Source organism: Eurytemora carolleeae, unplaced genomic scaffold, assembly GCF_000591075.1.
Source record: "Eurytemora carolleeae unplaced genomic scaffold, Eaff_2.0 scaffold37, whole genome shotgun sequence".
NCBI lineage: Eukaryota > Metazoa > Arthropoda > Copepoda > Calanoida > Temoridae > Eurytemora > Eurytemora carolleeae.
Genome location: NW_019396242.1, coordinates 15,562 through 27,790, shown reverse-complemented (window position 1 = coordinate 27,790; position 12,229 = coordinate 15,562). Strand labels below are relative to the sequence as shown.

General features: G+C 35.8%; 1 protein-coding gene across 1 annotated transcript; it reads right to left on the bottom strand.

Annotated features, from left to right (window-relative positions):
• Positions 1–7,897: 7,897 nt before the first annotated feature.
• On the bottom strand, positions 7,898–12,077 carry LOC111699159 (inositol hexakisphosphate and diphosphoinositol-pentakisphosphate kinase). Its single transcript, XM_023469753.1, has 2 exons — positions 8,544–12,077; positions 7,898–8,252 (listed from the first exon to the last, which is right to left on the bottom strand). The coding sequence occupies exon 1, from the start codon at positions 11,931–11,933 to the stop codon at positions 8,544–8,546; it is 3,390 nt and encodes a 1,129-aa protein (XP_023325521.1). The 5' UTR covers positions 11,934–12,077; the 3' UTR covers positions 7,898–8,252.
• Positions 12,078–12,229: the final 152 nt, after the last annotated feature.

Below are 12,229 nucleotides of genomic sequence, written 5' to 3'. Positions count from 1 at the left end.
GACTATCCCATCCTTGTCCTTCCTGTTCTTTCCTGGATTAACATATCCCTTTCCTTCCTGTTCTATTCTGGACTATCCCATCCTTGTCCTTCCTGTTCTTTCCTGGATTAACATATCCCTTTCCTTCCTGTTCTATTCTGGACTATCCCATCCTTGTCCTTCCTGTTCTTTCCTAAATTATCCTATTCCTGTCTTATCCTATCCAATCAAATTCTGCCCTATCCTATCTAATCCGATCCTTTCTAATCCAATCTTATCTAAACCTGTCCAATCATACCCAATCCAATTCTATCCTATCCTATCTTTTCCTTCCCTAACCAACCCTATTCTCTAATCCTACCCTATCATATCCTGCCCTACCAATCCTATCCAATCCTATCCGATCCTATCTAATCCTAATCAATCGAATCCTATCCAATCCTACTGATCCTTTCTAATCCAATCTTTTGCCACCTATCTTAGCCAATCCAATCTTATCTTATTCATCCTATCCACTGTAATCATATCCAATATTATCCTATCCTATCCTATCCTATCCTATCCTATCCTATCCTATCCTATCCTATCCTATCCTATCCTATCCTATCCTATCCTATCCTATCCTATCCTATCCTATCCTATCCTATCCTATCCTATCCTATCCTATCCTATCCTATCCTATCCTATCCTATCCTATCCTATCCTATCCTATCCTATCCTATCCTATCCTATCCTATCCTATCCTATCCTATCCTATCCTATCCTATCCTATCCTATCCTATCCTATCCTATCCTATCCTATCCTATCCTATCCTATCCTATCCTATCCTATCCTATCCTATCCTATCCTATCCTATCCTATCCTATCCTATCCTATCCTATCCTATCCTATCCTATCCTATCCTATCCTATCCTATCCTATCCTATCCTATCCTATCCTATCCTATCCTATCCTATCCTATCCTATCCTATCCTATCCTATCCTATCCTATCCTATCCTATCCTATCCTATCCTATCCTATCCTATCCTATCCTATCCTATCCTATCCTATCCTATCCTATCCTATCCTATCCTATCCTATCCTATCCTATCCTATCCTATCCTATCCTATCCTATCCTATCCTATCCTATCCTATCCTATCCTATCCTATCCTATCCTATCCTATCCTATCCTATCCTATCCTATCCTATCCTATCCTATCCTATCCTATCCTATCCTATCCTATCCTATCCTATCCTATCCTATCCTATCCTATCCTATCCTATCCTATCCTATCCTATCCTATCCTATCCTATCCTATCCTATCCTATCCTATCCTATCCTATCCTATCCTATCCTATCCTATCCTATCCTATCCTATCCTATCCTATCCTATCCTATCCTATCCTATCCTATCCTATCCTATCCTATCCTATCCTATCCTATCCTATCCTATCCTATCCTATCCTATCCTATCCTATCCTATCCTATCCTATCCTATCCTATCCTATCCTATCCTATCCTATCCTATCCTATCCTATCCTATCCTATCCTATCCTATCCTATCCTATCCTATCCTATCCTATCCTATCCTATCCTATCCTATCCTATCCTATCCTATCCTATCCTATCCTATCCTATCCTATCCTATCCTATCCTATCCTATCCTATCCTATCCTAACCTATCCTATCCCATCCAATTCTATAATAGCCTAACCAGATTCTAATCCAACCCTTGTCTAGAACATTCCATCCTAACCTACCCAATCCTATTCAGCTTTATCATACTATTTGATCCTTACTTTGCCCATCACTACCTATCCCAATCATTCCATTCCATTCCATTCCAATTACTGCCTTTCCTACTCTATCCCTCTTTAAGAGTCTTTTCTGTTAATCTTATCCTATCCTGTCCTAATTTTCTTACTGAATAACTCGTGCTTTTCCTGATTCCTATTTATGAAACCTTTTACAATTCCATTAAAAATCATATCCTGTCCTAACTGATCCTATATCCTTCCCGGTTTACATATGTGTATATTATTCGGTATGGCACATTCCAATCTAATCCTCAGAAATCTTTCAAACAATCCGATTCCATTTGATCCTATCTTATCAATTCCTATCCAATCGAATTCAAACCAGATTAACACAACATTTTATGTTAACCAATGTATTAATTATTTTCATGTTTCTTTCTTATTCTTTATTCTTTATTTTCTCAACTATTCTTCTGTCCTCCCAGATTAATGTGACACGTTATCCACAAGTCTTCCTTGTTCTTTTCCTTGTCTTGGACCCAGACCAGAGTTTTCTCTACGTTCTTGACCACCCCCCCTTTCTAGTCGTTGTATATAAAAATCTTCTCCAAGGGTGAATTGTAAATTGAAGAAGAAAAGTGTTCTATCATTATGCACACACCTCTCCTTCATTGTTCCGACTGGGTTGGTTCAAGGTTTCTAACTAGGGTCGGATACTCATCCTAACCCTTTGTAGTCTCCTGGAGCTAGCTTCACCAAGAACCCTTTTTTTCGGGACGGTTGTCCCAATACTTTTACATGTAAATGAACATTATTTATTGTATTTTAGTCAATTAGGACTATATGGGATTTAAGGGCATTATTTCTATTCCATGAAGACCGATGTAAGTCAACTCGTTGACACAAAATTATATTTTATTACGTCATATGATCATTAGTTTATATAATAAAAGACAAAAAGTAAATTTTGATAATGTAATTAGGACCCAGAGCGCTGTTATTGAAAAAACAATGAAACAAGAGTAGAATAGAGTCAAAGATTAAAAGGTTGAACCAAATAATGAAGTAAAAAAAGTAAAAAATTTAATACGAACTACATTTTAAAGATTAAAAACTAGAGTTTAAAGGTTGAAATAAAAATACTACGGTTTAAGTGCGGATTTTTTCTTCAAAATATCCCTTTCGGTAAATGGTCCATAAACCAATGATTTTCTTCCGTAGACCTGAAATTTACGGAAAAAAAGGAATGTTACGGAAGGATATCCAGTTTCCATTATATAAACAGAATGTTTTCCGTTTTACGATACGTAAACCGGAAATTCACTTTATTTACGGAGAAGTTTTCCGCTTGATCTTATTTCCGAAATAGATATTTTTCCAAAAAAATGGAAACCTTTATTTTAAAACAGTTAAGTAAGAAGAGTTCAAAACAGAAGAAGGTACAAAGAAATAAAAAAGTTCTTTCTTTGAAGAAATGAACTAATGTTTGAAGGTTTAAGCTCGAAGTAAAGAAAAAATTCATGATATTATTTATTTGTATGTTCACGAAGGAATTCAGTCTTGGTTGCAAAAATATAAGGATTAGAAAATTTGATTTTTTAGCTAAGACTCAATTCCTTTGATAGTTGCATCATTTCCCTAGTTTTCAATGGTTTTTGATCCAATAATGACTAAATGAATACATTACATTCACTTTTTAAACAAATATTCTCATCATAATTTAGAATTTATTCATAATGCGAGGTCCAATGCAGAAGGAGAAGGTATGCGAATTTACTGGTACCACTGTGTGACGTCATATCTCCTCTAATTTTAATTTTCTGATTGGAAACATATCAAATTTCAATGTTAACGTGATTTGATTAATAGAAAGCTAAAAATAAATAAAATGACTAAAGGTTTAATTGATTTTTAAATAACTAGGCTTTTAGGCCGCTTCGCGCCATCTTCTATTTCGACTTTTAACTGTGGCTTTATCTGTGAGCATCTTCTCTTTGTACAATTTAAAAACAAAAACAAAACAAAAATTTTTCGCGCATTTTCAAAATTTTACAAAAATAAAAAACTTTTAAGTTAACCACTAATATATTGTTTTAGTTGTTTTGTCGGAAATGACATATTAGTATTTACCGGAAGTTAAAAGTCTTAAATATGTAAAAAATATATAGAATAAGTATAAAATAGTAAAATAAATAATGAGTTCCAGAGATGAAGTTTTGGATAAAGAAAACTGTAGCATTGATCTAAGATTCATTTAACATTGGAACCAATTATTAAAACTTGAATATTAGAATTTGTATTAAAAAAAACTGGAAAAAATGTTAACATTAGAGCACCAATATACATTTTAACACTAAATTAAGAACTGATCAAGAGATAATTAGGAAAAATGATAATTTACCCGGAACGCATAAAATAAAGAAATTGAGTCCTTACACCATCAGGTTGCAAAATATAGGGAGGAAAAATACAGTTCCTTTCATATCGAGGAACTACCAGCACCACTGATTCCTATCCTAGTTCATGTCACATTATTCATCATGGATATTTAACTAATGAATAATATCTTGAATATTAATCCGGGTTTTTTCTCCATATCGGAACCAGAATACGGAGCTCTAAGGTTGGGTATAAAGTCAAGGTTAAGAATTACAACGGATCAACTAAGCAACCCTGAGTAATCAACCGTTCATGATAAACTCTAGGATTTCAAGTGCATCAATGTTTCATAGAGGATACAAATTTATAGAGTTGGAAATAAAAATGGTTAATTTATCTTTTATCAAACACAAGAAACACTTCTGCATTTAACTAAATACATTTTTTAATAAAAGTATAAGAACCAGAAAACTTAGAATTAGGAAGACGACATAAAAGCAATACTTCATCTTTGACTATTTCAAGTCATAACTAGAGTCTAAAAGTCGTCTTTATATTCATATTCTCACTATAGAATCTTTTTAAGAGACAAAGGAGCATATTTCTCGCAACCTGATGGTACTAACCTTAGATATATAACTGTTAAATATATATTTTTTTAACTGTTAAATCAAGCAGAAGTTTAAGTTTGAAATATGTAAGATCTAGTATCTACACCATCAGGTTTCAAAATATATAGATTAGAAATTTAGAGTAGTATGAGAATGATCAATTAGTTTATGAGATGTAAACTTTGGATTTGTTCTGTTACTCCAGTCCAATGTATAGGTTTGCAAATCTGTAACATTTTATTCTCTGTGAAACGATAAAAAAGTAAAACTTAAGACGCGACCCTTGCTCAATAGTTATCGTTAATGAATTATTCTTTTATTTATTTTAATGCAGTAATAACCAGAAAACTCTGAAATAGGACTTCGGTCAGTGTACTGCAGAACGCATGGGAAGCTTAGTTGAGGGCCTGTCGTTTCTGTATAGTGCTCAAGTATTCCAACCCTCGTTTATTCTAGACCTTCGCTTTTAAAATATTCTGTAGATTGACTAACACCTCAACTAGATATATCTAAGATAACTAGATAATAAACTCAGAAACCCTCTGTAGTCGGTTTAAACATGAAATCTAGGAATTTTAAGAATTGAAACCACAAATATTTAGCTTATTGATTAACTTGAGAAAAAATCTAATGATGGTAAATTGTTGAGATTAGCACGAATTAATTCCACGCAACAATATAAAATTAAAACACTTCAAAATTTTGTTCTTTAAAATACAACTTGTTCTTGTAAAAACTATTATGAAGTAGAATAACCAGGGGGCGGTAACGTCATGTGTGTGTGTCTGTACCAATAGTGTGTGTAAAGTTTACCTAACCGAAGGTGTGTACTGTATGGTATAAACAGTACATTATACGAATCATGATATTTGTACAGTCTAGGAGAGTACATTTGTTTATTGTTAATTGTTTACTTAAAAATAAGTTTAATATACAGGGTGTCCCAAAAAATATGGGAATTCAGTGAATAATTGGATATCGTCTTTGTTATGAATTAGTATTGTAATACCTAATTTCAAAAGCCATGATATTTTTATGTCTGCTAGGATTTATTTTATGAAAAGGGTAAAAGACTGTAAAGATGTGAATATGTCTCCGCAAGATAAATAGTGTAGACCAAATAGATTCTTGTACAATAGATGACAACGTAGAATTTGTACACAATCAGTACAGTTGTATTCTGACGTAACAAGTGTCAATTCAGTTTTTGTGTCCAATAAAATTATGAAAATTATGGAATAAAGAGTGCTTATCTTACGATAAAATAAGTGCAATTTTGTGTTCTTTCTTTTCTGTTTTACACTTTTGTATTTAATCTTGGAAAACATGTCAACTAAAGTGATAAAATTTCGTTTTCCTTGTTATATTTGACACTTGTGACGTCGCGTGCATGATTGGTCCATTTCTCTGTTGCCACCGATTGTACTTGATAATCTATTTGGTGTAGACGGACAAATTTACTCTGTTTGTATACTGCAATTTTCTTGATTAAACTAAGTACACCCATATGGAGTCAAAACATAGACAAACAAAATGTGAACATAGCCGCAGACGAACTCTTACAGATTACAGCTTTCTCAGTAGGTATACTAAATCAAAGAATTATTTAAAAAGACGGTATCGAATTCGTCACTGAATTCCCATGTTTATTGGGACACTCTGTACATGTAGTATATTATTTATATATCTAAGTCAACACTATAAGACAAATTTTCATGCAAAGAATATAATTTGCTTAAAGTTTACAATAAACTAGTCGTTATTCAAGCTTAATTATAATTGACAACATTGTTCTGAATTTCCTTGACTGTAGTCATGTTGTGTGTCTGTACCAAAAGAGTATGTGTTAAGTTTACCGAACTTGTCTGCAAAGCAGTGCGACTGGCTTTCTCATGCCAGACCAGCGCCATTTTCTTTCCCTTTACTCCTATTCCCTGAGAATAACAGACAGAAAAAATGAATGTTTAAAACGTTTGTGCAACATAAATAACCAAAAGTCAGAACTTTAGTGTTGTGAATGTCAGGACTCAGGATCAAACATTAATCTCCATCTTATAAAGATCTTCGGATTCATTTAATTCCACTTCGATATCCCGTATTGGTAATACCCTGTAGGGATATCTTTAATTGTGAGATAAAACGTTGATCCTCCAATTTAAAAAGTGCCAACATTGGACATCGGGATCAAGATTTCAAGATAAACAATATCCACCCATAATAGTAAAATTGTGGATATGGTATAAAACACTCCTGATCAGACATGTTGTGAGAGTGTCTCACTCTCATGAAATATTGAAAGTAAGGAAAAAGTACACACACAATTAAAATTATAAAAAGTTCAAAAATTTCCAGTATATGTACAATGAGACCCAAAACAACTGTGAAAAAGGAAGATGGTTGTTAGACTCAAATTATTATTAATTTTGAAATTATGAAACATTAAATACTCATATTAATGACCCTCCATTTAAAGATTTACAACGGCGGTATTTAAACTGTTATCTGACCAATTATGTGGAAGATATCGTAGTTTTTCTAACTTCAGACATGTTGAATTCTGACAATTTCATTCCTTCTCTATCTAGGCCAAAAATCCGCAAATGTTCTTTACAGAGAAACCACAATTAAATACCTTTAAGGATATCTAATCCATCCTTGATCAGCTGACGGTTTGAATCGGACATGCCTCTCAATGAATGAAGGGTCACTTAAAATTCCATTTAAATATCGTCTTCTTATTCCACAGTTTCATGGGATTCACTGTATAGCTAGTGAACTATGTTATCCCTCCAGATTTAGAAAAATGCCGATTCATTCTATCTCAATTAAGTATTATAACAATAAATTTTATTGTCAAGTGCAATAAGGAAATTATAAATATATATGTTATGCAACTAAAAAACAACAAAATATATTATTTCGAACAGGGTTTACATTTACAAATTTTGCAAATATTCTTAAAGGTTAAATTAATAAACTTTGCAATTTAAAGTTTATTTTACAATACAATTAAATCAAAGTTTGAGAAAAATAACTATATTGACTGAAAAATTAAATATTGCTTATTTATACTATTACCAACGTAACGAAATTCAATTTACAAAAGATGTGAATTGAAATAAAGTAAGTACGATAATTTTACAAAACAATTGAACAATAATGTCGTATTCTTACAACATCAACTGAATATACTTCAAGATCTTTATTTCCTTGAATTATGAACATAAATATGAATAATAATCTTAAGAACGAAGAAGGTTAACGAAGTAATTGACAAACCCGGATTTCAGGTTTTCTAGATATAGTTTTCCAGTTAAATCTTAAACCAAGATTCATCTTCAGGGTTCAACCGTGTTAAACCTCGAGTTTAATCGGATAAAATCTAGTTTTTGTAGTTATGTAAATAAAAAGATTAAACACAGCGCTTTAGTTAGCTATGGATGCCAAATTAAAGACACATGAAAATTAATAAAATAGTAGATATCTTGAAGATCTTGGATTGGAGTTAGTTTTACATCTGAAGACATCATTACTGAATCCACCTAGAAAATAGAAAGAATTACAGTGAGAACCAGAAAACTATGGAAAAGGAAGATAACTGTTAGACTCAAATTATGACTTTAAATAGTCGTTGAATGAACATGAGACAGAGCATGTGTGCAGTGTAAACAGACTTATTTCACTTAATTAGTGAGTTACTCGTAAAATTATTAGCTTTGCAACAACATTAAAAACACTTGCTTTATTGTCGTTTTTCCTATTCCACAATTTTTTGGTTATCACTGTAGAACTTGCTTAGACATTTAAAAAAGGAATTTAAACCATAAAATTACCTAATCATTGACTCCGTTCTTTCCATTACTCCCTGCAGTAATGTTCCCCAGGAAGGTGTCAAGCTGTCTCAAGCTCAAGGAGTTGTGTAAAGTCTCCAGGGACCTGATCCCAGGATAGTCATTCCTCGTGTCTCCAGTCCCATTACTCTGTAGATTTGGGACGGACGAGGATCCAGATATGACTGCTGTAGAGAAAAGATGCGACGCTATTGAGTTACTGGGTTGACGAAGTGCTAACTCCTGGAGGAACTTGAGATAGTTAGTCATCTTATTTCCAGGGAGGGAACCTCGGTGCCCTCGTTTTTCCAGAGTACTGTGACATACAGGAGAGGGAGTCTCAAGATTGGTTATCTGGGATTCATGCTCCAATGATCTGGGTCGTCCCTCCTCTAGTCGTTTGGATTGTGTCTTGGGTTTAGGAGTAGGAGGATGTAGATCAAGGATTGAATCAACGTTGGACGGTATCCGGATCTGATCGGAGGTTGGGCTGGTTTCCTCGGACTCTCTGAAGGAAGGAAGAGGTTTAAGACGCCTAGAATGTTCTTGTCCCTCTTGTCTTCCACGTCCTGCAATAACAGGTATATGCTCGTTATTCCTTGAGTGAGGTCTGAAACCAGGACCAGGAGGAAGATCTTTATCCACACAACAGTTCACACCGGGAGAGAAGTGTAGCTCAACATGAAACCTTTCCTCGGAGCTCGGATCCTTGGTAGGGTCTTCATACAACATGATTACAATCTGGGTCATATAGTTGAGTTCGGAGACTAGAGATACATATTCCATAGCTCGGGTCCACTGCTCATCTCCACCCTTCACTAGTCCACCGTGCATGAGAACCGTGAGAAGAGAATGAATATGGGATTCTGAAGTGAAATATAATCTAGTTCTAACATGTCTCCCAGGTGAGCTGACCCCGCTGCTGTACCTGGGGTTCAACCTGTTTACTGTTCCGTCTTCATCCTCCTTACTTCCCCCTCCGTTTACGTTCCTCTGCAGATCAGCTCGTATCTTCTTAAGGAGCGGGGTACAGATACCCTGGGATATGGTTAGCTTCTCCTCAATATTGATCCCGTACTCCTGGGGGATAACCACGTCAGCCAAGTTCTTAACATAGGTATAGAGCTGGATAGCCGTGTTCCAGGCAGGACCAGGTTCAAGAATGGATCTATTATGCTGAACATCATACTTGATACAATCATAGATATCAGGAATCTTGGAGATATCAAAGTCTCCATGTTTGGGAAGAAAATCTTTCTCCAGTTTCGCCCAGCGTCGAGCCATGAGGTCCCAGGTTTCACTATGATAAAGAACCTGCTGACCTCCGTGTTCCTCCTGGAGCAGAGGGATCAATATATTTAGCTCCTGGATCAAACTGTACACGTGCTTGCAACACTTTACAGGGTTACCAATAAACCGCAACGCGTTCTCAACAGATATCTTGTTTCCAGGATTCAGATCTTTCTCATCATCAAGGCTGAAGTCTCCGTCCTGCTGCAGGATCTCATGAAGTTTAGATTTTACCTTGTTTAATGTTGTGTACTTGGATTGTTCACAATCATTGTCTAGAAGACCGTTGGTATTTGCAGATTTCACCATCTGAACCAGGATTGGAGTAAGCTCTCCCTCTAGAGCTAGCAGACCTTTTGCAAATGCGGCAGCGGTCATCTGAACCCTACCTTCATCGCTAGCATAGATCTTAAGATCATGTCTGTATGTAGAATGGAGCCGGAGGAAACCCAAACCTTGAGTCCCGGAAAATTCTCCATTCGACATTGAAGTAGCTCTGGTAGATCTATCATCCGGAGAATCTGTGGCAGGAGGTAGGCCTCCTATCAGGAGATCCTGACCTCCAGGATACATACAACGGAAAACCTTTCCAAGTTCCTCCGCTTGGATCCGTCCATTGGGAGTTAATTCTCCGCCCCACTTCAGGATCAAGAGAAGGCTTGGATCTTTGGGACAGTCGTCCTCACTGCTGGTAGAGTTAGGACGACCCTTTGGCTGATATTTAAGCTGAACTTTACGATTAATACCGGAGAAATGTCCGTACATTTCTAGGACGTATCTAACCTGCTCCAGTTTAGTTTTCTTCTCTTCAATCACTTCGTTACTGCCTCCACCCTTCTCTATCTCTTTGAGTAGGAACCTGACTATATCTAGAACTTCTTGGAGATGGTTCGGTTTCTTCAGTTTAACGTGACCCGTCTTGTATCCGTCCATTCGCTCGAAGATATCAAAAAACTTTGGATGTCTAACTTCCAGTTTCATCTTCTGTTTGGGAGTCCTGTCTCCGTGTCTAATAACAGCAACAACACAACGGAGTTCCATCATTTTACCAACAGTTGTTGGAACTATCGGAGGATCATCAAGCTGGAACGGCATTGTCCAGGGTATATGAAGAGCTGGTGCTAGCTCTCTTAAAATCATATTTCCCAGAATCTTAGCACAATCATCGTAATATTTGTAACTGTTTTTAACAAACGAAAATCCATTAACATCACAAACGTAAGATTTACCATTTGCCCTGAGCAGATCAAATCCACACACCATTTGTTTAAAAGCTAAACAAACCTTCCTTGCAATTAGTTTCTCCTTGTTGGAAAGGATAACAGGATATCGAACCTCTTTACCCTCAGAGTTTCTTTCAACCTTCCCATCAAGCGCAGGGGATTTGCGTGCTTCTGCGTGCGCGTAGTCCGGTCCAACTGTATATACTTTAACATCAGTTCCATCTGTAGCCATAAAGTCTTCATAGATGTATGATCCAACCTTACGCACACTAGACTCCGGAGAATAAACCGAGCTCCGACTTCCAATCTTTCTAAACAGTCTTTGAGATCCTCCTCCAGCAGATGCAGGATAGTAGATTATAATATTATGATCCTCAGCATCTACCGGCTTCTCAACAAAAGGTTTGTTAAACGTAACTCCGTTCACTACAACATGATCGTCATCCTCCTCAAAGTCCGGCATAACGGGTCCGTCCCTATCCAGGACTGTATACCGTGGGAGCTCAATCCTCTCCGTAGAAAGAATATTGTAAACCTGTCTCCGGTCCTGGATATCAAACTGAGCTGCCAGGTTGTTTATAATGAAGGGTTGACGGAGTTTAGCATACGCTATGGATTTATCCAGAGGAAATCCAACGGAATGAAACGCAATCAAGCAATCACAAACCGGCCAATCTTCAACAGGATCCTTTAGAATAACAGACTCTGGAAAGATTACTGTCTTGATGTATTCAAACTCCTCAAGTCTGGTCAGGATCTCCGTCATGGGTTTAGAATGGGTTTTCTTCTCCATGGCACAGATCCCCACGATGACCTGCTTCCCCTCCCATTCGTCCTCGTCCATCTCTATCCAGTTATCTTCCTCTGAGTCATCATCCATAACCTCTGAAAAAGGTCAGATTTAAAGAAAATAAATAGGGCAAACGGTTACATGGTACACGCTAGAATAAAAGGTAAAATTACGATACAAAATTTAGCCGAATATATTTTAATTTTGCTTTTGTCATATTCAACACATTTTATGGAATTAATTATTTTTTCCTTTGTCATAAAAAAAACATAAGATATCACAAAGCTGAATTAACTTTTTTATTGACAATAATATCAAAAATAATTATAGTACGCATGATTACTCAAGGAAGGATTACGACAAGATGATCAAAGCTCATATTATAA

What these genes read in the sequence shown, in the direction of transcription:
- LOC111699159 (XM_023469753.1), bottom strand. Translation starts at nt 11,933, where the DNA reads ATGGATGATGACTCAGAGGAAGATAACTGGATAGAGATGGACGAGGAC.